General features: G+C 41.3%; 1 protein-coding gene across 1 annotated transcript; it reads right to left on the bottom strand.

Moving 5' to 3' along the window:
- Nucleotides 1–538: 538 nt before the first annotated feature.
- Nucleotides 539–5265, bottom strand: LOC116222802 (periplakin-like). Its single transcript, XM_031577566.1, has 3 exons — nucleotides 4208–5265; nucleotides 1477–2170; nucleotides 539–591 (listed from the first exon to the last, which is right to left on the bottom strand). The coding sequence occupies exons 1-3, from the start codon at nucleotides 4787–4789 to the stop codon at nucleotides 539–541; spliced, it is 1329 nt and encodes a 442-aa protein (XP_031433426.1). The 5' UTR covers nucleotides 4790–5265.
- Between the last annotated feature and the right edge of the window lie 3857 nt (nucleotides 5266–9122).

The following is a 9122-nucleotide window of genomic DNA, read 5'->3' as shown; positions in this document are numbered from 1 at the left end:
GTGTGATGAAAGATTATAATTACCAAGATTGTGAAGCAGTTTGTTATGATTGACAGTATCAAAGGCCTTGCGCAGGTCTAGAAAGACTGCACCAACCACTCCTCCTTGGTCTAAGTTGGTTTTAATGTCCTTAAGGAGGTAGCAGCAGGCCGTGTCAGTGGAATGTTTTTTCTTGAATCCAAACTGCAAAGGATGTAAAAGTGCCTTGGAATCAAGATGGGCAATGAGTTGTTCCGCCACTGCCTTTTCCATGACCTTTGAGGCTGCTGGGAGTATACTAATGGGGCATTGTTACTGACCTCCTGAGCATCACCAGATTTATGGAGTTACTATAGCTGTTTTAAAAGAACTGGGAAAGATGCCTTCATTTATAGATTTGTTTATTATTGTAGTTACTGGTGAAATGACAGACTCTTTATGTAGCTTTAAAAATGCAGTGTCCAGGCAGTGTATATCCTTGGCCTTGCTGTTTGACAAGTTCGATAGAATTGTATCAACTTTTGCCTCATTTATTGTGCTCAGGTCAGATACAGGCCCTTCACAAGTAACTGGTTGCGAAGGGTCTATTGCCGGAAACGTCTGACTGAGTTGCTGCACAGAATTAAAAAAAAGAATCATTAAAGTTAGCGGCAACAGCATGGCTATCATTTAGGATAGAGCCATTTACTCTGAGCTGAATGCTCTTGTGTGTGTTCTTTTCCTTATCAAGTCATTTATCAATGCTATTCCATAATTTTGTACTGTTCCCTTTGGCATCCCTGATGAGATCCAGACAAAAAGTTGCCCTAGCTTTTCTAAGTTGCTGTGTTACCCTGTTTCTTAAACTTTAAAAAATCAGATGATCAGTACTAAATCTTGACTTTAAAAACTTTTTTAGAGCAGCATCTCTCTTTTTCATTATGTCCAAGGTAGGTTGTGTTTTGTGTTTTGTGTTTTGTTTCTTAGACCATGTTTTTGTATATCTCAATACAATAGCCTTATAAGCCATCATTAGATTGTTACTAGCTTGTTCACAGGATTTGTTATCAGAAATGTCAGTCCATCTTGTTTCCTTTATTTCTTTTTCAATGAGTGCCAAGTCTTTCTTTGGGATGAAAGATACATTGGGATTGTTTTTCGTTGTGTGTTGTGTCTGAAAACGTGATTTGGTCAGCTTTCTAGCGGCCAGCGTAAGATTGTGATATGACAGACCGGTGATCAGGTTGTAAGTTTTAGTGATCCTGTCTGGTTTATTTGTAAATATGAGGTCTAGTAGTGTTTGATAAGATTTTGTTAATCTTGTGGGTTTACTTAACATTTGTGTCATCTGGAACATTTTGATAATGTCCTTGAGCTTTTTCCTACGTGCTTTATCAAGCCAGTTTAGATTAAAATCTGCCATTAGTATCATTTCAGTCCCTGCATACTGTTTGAGGACATCAGCAATATAATAAAAAAATTCATTTGTAGACTGACATGTTCTCACCTCAGTCTCACTGGCAGACAGTTCCATCTTCAGGTTCATCACTTCAGTCTTCATAGTGGTCAGGTCTGTGTGTTGTGCTGCAGTGCCATTCTTCACAGCCTCCATGTCATTCTCAGTGGCTCCCAGTCTCTCAGTAACTGACCTCAGATCAGCTGTCTGTGCTGCATCTTCCTTCCTCAGATTCACTACTTCAGTTTCACTTGCAGTCAGTCTGGTTTTCACATCTGTCAGCTCTGAATCTTGTGCTGCATCTTCCATCTTGAGTTTCTCCACCTCAGTCTCACTAGCAGACAATCTGGTCTCCACTTGCACTTCACCAGTGTCCATCCTTGTCTTCAGCACTACCAGTTCTGCCTCTTGTGCTGCTTGTTCCTTGTTCACGTTCATCATTTCAGTCTTCATAGTGGTCAGGTCTGTGTGTTGTGCTGCAGTGCCATTCTTCACGGCCTCCATGTCAGTCTCAGTGACTGCCAGTCTCTCAGTAACTGACCTCAGATCAGCTGTCTGTGCTGCATCTTCCTTCCTCAGATTCACCACTTCAGTCTCAGTGGCTGCCAGTCTGGTCTTCACTGCTGTCAGTTCTGCCTCTTGTGCTGCTTGTTCCATCTTGAGTGTCTCCACCTCAGTCTCACTGGCAGTCAGTCTGGTCTTCACATCTGTCAGCTCTGAATCTTGTGCTGCGTCTTCCATCTTGAGTTTCTCCACCTAATTGTAATTGTAATTTATTTTTCAAGACAGGGACAGTGCACAATAAAACATTAATCTTGTACAAGAGAATATGCATTGTGCCAGGTTCTAGCAGATTGCTATTTTCCACCTGTAGTCCCTCGGCAGGTTGATGGAATAGTACATAAAAACATAATAATAACAAGTAAAATTACAGAACAAAGAACATGGAAGCAGATTCAACATGACAAGATTTAAAGCTAGGCTGCTCCCCAACACACACACACACACACACACACACACACACACACAATTCATGAATGTGTACACTCCTGTCCTGACAGTAGCCAACACTTGGCAAGATGTGAGAAGGTATGGGGACTTCTACATGAAATAATGTCTGTTGGCAGAGTATTCCATGGAGTCAGGGCAATACAGACAAAGGATGACTTCCCAAATACAGTTTTGGGGTACACTACACTCACCCCTTGTTACAGATCTTGTTGTTCGTGTTGACTTCTCAGAGCAGAGAGTAACATATTTTTTCAAGGGGGGAGCTACAGCATTATGAATAATTAAAAAAGTAAGCAGACATTTGAGTGCTTGATCAGATTCTCAAAGTTTAAAATTTCATATTTGTTTAGTATCTGACAGTGATAGTTGCGACGTGGCTTTTTTTCATGGATTTTGAGGGCACTTTTGTATAAGGATTCAAGTGGTTTTAGAACTGTTTTATTTGACTGAGACCAGCTTGTAATACAATATAAAAGATGTGGTATAATCATAGCATTCAGATACATACTAGAAGCCTCAACTGTGAGTGAATTCCTTATGTATCTGAAGTTAGCTAGGTTAAATTTCAGTGTGTTTCTCAGTTTTTTAACATGTTTTTTAAAGCTAAGAGTTGAGTCAAGGGTAACACCCAAGTACTTGAATACAGTATATCCACATTGTCAATTGTTGAGACATTTACTGAGACATTGGGGCAATCCTTCAGTATTTGCACCTGTTGGTGAAAAACATGGTTACAGTTTTTTCTAGGTTTAAGGTGAGGCATGAGTTTTGTAACCAGAGAGCAACCTTTTGCATTTCTTGGCAACCTCTGTAGCGCTCTTACCATGAGTATATATGACAGTGTCGTCGGCATACATTATTATGCCAACATCATCACACATGGAAGGCAGGTCATTTATATACAGTATATGCTAAAAAGTAATTGCCCCAAGATCTTTGTGATACACCCAGTGTGCATGCTTTAAAGTTAGCGGCAACAGCATGGCTATCATTTAGGATAGAGCCATTTACCTTGAGCGTGTTCTTTTCCTTATCAAGTCATTTATCAATGCTATTCCATAATTTTGTACTGTTCCCTTTGGCATCCCTGATGAGATCCAGACAAAAAGTTGCCCTAGCTTTTCTAAGTTGCTGTGTTACCCTGTTTCTTAAACTTTTAAAAATCAGATGATCAGTACTAAATCTTGACTTTAAAAACTTTTTTAGAGCAGCATCTCTCTTTTTCATTATGTCCAAGGTAGGTTGTGTTTTGTGTTTTGTTTCTTAGACCATGTTTTTGTATATCTCAATACAATAGCCTTATAAGCCATCATTAGATTGTTACTAGCTTGTTCACAGGATTTGTTATCAGAAATGTCAGTCCATCTTGTTTCCTTTATTTCTTTTTCAATGAGTGCCAAGTCTTTCTTTGGGATGAAAGATACATTGGGATTGTTTTTCGTTGTGTGTTGTGTCTGAAAACGTGATTTGGTCAGCTTTCTAGCGGCCAGCGTAAGATTGTGATATGACAGACCGGTGATCAGGTTGTAAGTTTTAGTGATCCTGTCTGGTTTATTTGTAAATATGAGGTCTAGTAGTTTTTGAGAAGATTTTGTTAATCTTGTGGGTTTACTTAACATTTGTGTCATCTGAAACATTTTGATAATGTCAAAATTTCCTACGTGCTTTATCAAGTCAGTTTAGATTAAAATCTCCCATTAGTATCATTTCAGTCCCTGCATACTGTTTGAGGACATCAGCAATATAATCAAAAAATTCATTTGTAGACTGACATGTTCTCACCTCAGTCTCACTGGCAGACAGTTCCATCTTCAGGTTCATCACTTCAGTCTTCATAGTGGTCAGGTCTGTGTGTTGATCTGCAGTGTCTTTCTTCACGGCCTCCATGTCAGTCTCAGTGGCTGCTAGTCTCTCAGTTGCTGACTTCAGATCAGCTGTCTGTGCTGCAGCTTCCTTCCCCAAATTCACCACTTCAATTTCACTTACAGCCAGTCTGGTCTCCACATCTGTCAGCTCTGAATCTTGTGCTAAATTGTCCTTGATCAGGTTCTTCATTTCAGTCGTCACAGCTGTCATCTCTCTGTCTTGGGCATCATTTTCTGTCTCTATTTTGTACAGCAGGTCTTTGGTGTTTCTTAGATCATTCTGAGTGAATCTCAGAGTCACCCTCAGCTCCACTACCATGTCTCTGAGTTCCCTGAGCTCAGCAGAGACGTCCAGCTGGGTAGAAACTTCAGCAGCAGCAGCAGCAGCCCCAGTGCTCTGGCTCTCTGTGTGATCTTCAGTCTGGGTGCTCCGAGTCTGTGATCCACACATGGAGAGCAGCAGTACCAGCAGTGTGATGACAGCCCTCATCTTTAACATTGCTCCTTACCTCTCAGTAGTAGTAATAGTAGTAGTAGTTGCAGTAGTACTTTATGCGACTCAGTCTGTGAACACCCTCTTTTATATGTTATTTAGTGATTATTTATAGAGCTTTCATCATTTGAGGGGGAGCTTGAGTCCAGGGACACTGATATGGTTATTCAGTTATTATCAGTTTTGTGGGAAAGTGCCAGCCTGTCACCCATCATGTAGGGCAGGTAGTGTCTCGTGTCCTTATTTCACCCCTTCGTCTTAGACTTTAAGAATCACATCTATTCCTTCTGTGAATGCTAGTGAAGATCTAGTTCTCACCAAAGACAAATAGTCACGAATAATTACAAAAACTGTAGAAGAGGAAAAATAAATAAGGAAAATAGATCTTTGGGTGACTTTTTGGAATTATATAAATATTATATATAAATAAAGATAAACTGAATACATTTAATCAATATAGATAGTTGGATTTAAATAGATAGCTTGACTAAATTTGTTTTTATTGATTTATTTTTTAATCAATACCAATTGATTATCATTTCCTTACTCCAGTCCTCTCCCTCTGCTGTTTCTGCCATCATCAGCAGGTGAATTCATGTTACATCCAGAAGAGTTACATTTGTATTTGTGTAAATAGAATAGAGTGTATACATTTGAACAACATTAGCTTCACCAGTACCAGGAGGTGTGTCTGGGTGCCAGTCCCTTAGCCTATCCAAACCTAGGTGGCATGGGGTGGGGTGGGCCTTGGAGAGAGGGAATGCTGGGTTTCAAAACATCAAAACTCTGCCAGATCCACTGATTATAGTGTAGCTTTGATATGTGGGAGGCTGTTATCAGACAGAAAAACTTGATTACTTTCAGCATGGAATATATTCATGGCCACTAATCAAACAAAAAAGACCTCGAGGCTTTAATCGTTTAATCGCTGTTGTGAAAACGTTAACACCTGTCACTGGTAGGATCAGTTAGGTTAGGTGTGGGTTAATGTTCTTATTCAGTCTCACCATTTTTTTAATTTAATTTGTAAAAACCAGAATTCAGCTAGTCGTAAAAATGTGCCTCAGGTTGTTGTCTTGTCTTCTGTTACACTTCCTCTGCGAGCTCATGACAGCAGGATATTGCATCATAGCTGTGTTATATTTGATATTCAGGCTGTGAGTAAGTCACAGATTTGACCAAAGCATCACGCTGTGCATGGCCTAATGCTTTTCAGAGTACTCTCTGTGTCTGTGCAGTGGGCTTTCTGTGTGGTCTGCACAGGGTGTAGCCTTTTAAACGAATACTGAAGAGGGTCCTACATATCCAGTAACTAGCCAGCTCAGTCAGCCACTCAGTCCAGTGCTAAGTTGGGCTGATGTGTACAGACCCTGTGTTGAGACAGACCCACTCAGTCATCCTTTATTTAGTCTGAATGCATTAGTAAAACACAGGAGTGGCCAGACTGGCACATATCAATGAACACACTTAAAGGTAAATGCTTGGCTGCTTCTGCAACTATGTGTGTAATGTGTCCGTGTGTGTGTGTGTGTGTGTGTGTGTGTGTGTGTGCCATTGATGATCTGATTGACTGATTTGACAGATTGATAACAACTGAATGATTGTGTCAATAATTGCATTTGTAATAATTGTTTGTGTTTTTTTATGTGTGTGTGTGTGTGTGTGTGATCATCTTTCACCTGTGGCCTATTCACCCACGTATTCCCCAGTGTGTGTTTGGAGTCCATGACAACCTGTGGTGGAAACAGTTGTTGGTCTGTGTGTGTGACGAATCCATTCTAAGTATATTTTGTTGAACCTTCCCATTCTCCCTGTACCTGCATGACAGCCTCACACAATGCCCTGCTCATATGGAAGAAGTAGATTGTTAGCATAATACTATTTTAGTGCAGCATAATACTATACAACAATTGTATTTATACTGCTGAATTAAAGTGCATTACACAAAGTGGAAATTACTGAAGTCTGACAACAAATGAAGAGTGAACTGCAGAGAGAACAGTGATGACCACCAACAGTGGCTATGGAGGACATGGATTTAAAGGTGCAGTCCGCGACTCTAATCCAAAACACTTTTTGTCAAATTCAGAGAATTGCTCCTTCCAGTCCTCCAGCTGTCTAACCCTAGTTACACATGTGACCTCACTATATTATTGATTCAATGATGTATTCCCAGTATTTCCAGTGATTTCAGTTTCAAAATGGTTGATTTGCTCAAGTTTGTTCAGCACATTATTCACCATTACTTACCATCATTTTTGAAAAGAGAGAGAGAGAAATTGGTGAGCAGAAGTTACACAAAAGAAAAAAGAAAATGAACAAATAACGTCTCAAATTGAAAATCCACACTCCTGATTAAAAACAAAAACTCCATATATATGAATCTGTGTTGATAAAGCATTGCTCAATATTTCCAATGATGACACAGAAGGATTACATTTTAGAAGTGCTTTATTTGAGCATGATCATGAAGCATATTATTTATCATTTGACAACATGAGCAGTTGAGCAGTGTGTTCCCTTCAAAGAGTAAAGAGCAGGAAGCCACTGAAGGTGCTGTGGTTATTAGAATCATCAAAGAGCCTGAAGCCTGCAGGGAGTCGCATGTTAACTACATCTCCCACCTCCAGCTGCAGAGTCACACCACTGGAGAGATAGGATCGCTGTCCATCACTATCATACTCTCCCAACCACATGACTTGCTCTCCATTCTTAAACATCTTGATAGTTATCCAGCTTTTGTCTAGTTCATCCATGACTATAAATCTGAAGTAGTAGACTCCTTTTACTGGAGCTGTGAAGAAGCCGTTCTTGTTGCTGTAGGCCTGTCCAAAATTGGTGATGATTTTAGTGAAGACCAAGTTCAGATCAGTATTCCTAGCCTCTATGTATCCTGAGTTAGTCAGACCTGCTGAGAATGCCACCTTGGGTTTCTCTGTAATCTCTTTCTCCAGATTCACTAGACTGGTCTTCACTGCTGTCAGCTCTGAAACTTGTGCTGCATCTTCCATCTTAAGTTTCTCCACCTCAGTCTCACTGGCAGACAGTCTGGTCTCCACTTGGACTTCACCAGTGTCCATCCTTATCTTCAGCACTACCAGTTCTGCCTCTTGTGCTGCATGTTCCATCTTCAGGTGCAGCACTTCAGTCTTCATAGTGGTCAGATCTGTGTGTTGTGCTGTAGTGCCATTCTTCACAGCCTCCATGTCATTCTCAGTGGCTCCCAGTCTCTCAGTAACTGACCTCAGATCAGCTGTCTGTGCTGCAGCTTCCTTCCTCAGATTCACCACTTCAGTTTCACTTGTAGCCAGTCTAGTCTTCACATCTGTCAGCTCTGAATCTTGTGTTGCGTCTTCCATCTTGAGTTTCTCCACCTCAGTCTCACTAGCAGACAGTCTGGTCTCCACTTGCACTTCACCAGTGTCCATCCTTGTCTTCAGCACTACCAGTCCTGCCTCTTGTGCTGCTTGTTCCTTGTTCAGGTTCATCACTTCAGTCTTCATAGTGGTCAGGTCTGTGTGTTGTGCTGCAGTGCCATTCTTCACGGCCTCCATGTCAGTCTCAGTGGCTGCCAGTCTGTTCTTCACTGCTGTCAGTTCTGCCTCTTGTGCTGCATGTTCCTTGATCAGGTTCATCACTTCAGTCTTGATATTGGTCAAACCTGTTTGTTGTGCTGTAGTGTCATTCTTCACGGCCTCCATGTCAGTCTCAGTGGCTCCCAGTCTCTCAGTAACTGACCTCAGATCAGCTGTCTGTGCTGCAGCTTCCTTCCTCAGATTCACCACTTCAGTTTCACTTGTAGCCAGTCTAGTCTTCACATCTGTCAGCTCTGAATCTTGTGTTGCGTCTTCCATCTTGAGTTTCTCCACCTCAGTCTCACTAGCAGACAGTCTGGTCTCCACTTGCACTTCACCAGTGTCCATCCTTGTCTTCAGCACTACCAGTTCGGCCTCTTGTGCTGCTTGTTCTTTGATCAGGTCCATCACTTCAGTCGTCATAGTGGTCAGGTCTGTGTGTTGTGCTGCAGTGTCTTTCTTCACGTGCTCCATGTCAGTCTCAGTAGCTGCCAGTCTCTCAGCAACTGACCTCAGATCAGCTGTCTGTGCTGCAACTTCCTTCTTTAGATTCACGACTTCAGTTTCACTTGTAGCAAGTCTAGTCTTTACAGCTGTCAGCTCTGAATCTTGTGCTGCCTGCTCCATCTTTAGGATCATCACTTCAGTCTTCATAGTGGTCAGGTCTGTGTGTTGTGCTGCAGTTTCTTTCTTCACATGCTCCATGTCAGTCTCAGTGGCTGCCAGTCTCTCAGTAACTGACCTCAGATCAGCTGTCTGTGCTG

This window comes from Clupea harengus, chromosome 2 (genome assembly GCF_900700415.2).
Source record: "Clupea harengus chromosome 2, Ch_v2.0.2, whole genome shotgun sequence".
NCBI classification, from domain to species: Eukaryota; Metazoa; Chordata; class Actinopteri; order Clupeiformes; family Clupeidae; genus Clupea; species Clupea harengus.
The sequence above is the reverse complement of the archived record's forward strand: the minus strand, read 5'-3'. Positions and strand labels throughout refer to the sequence as shown.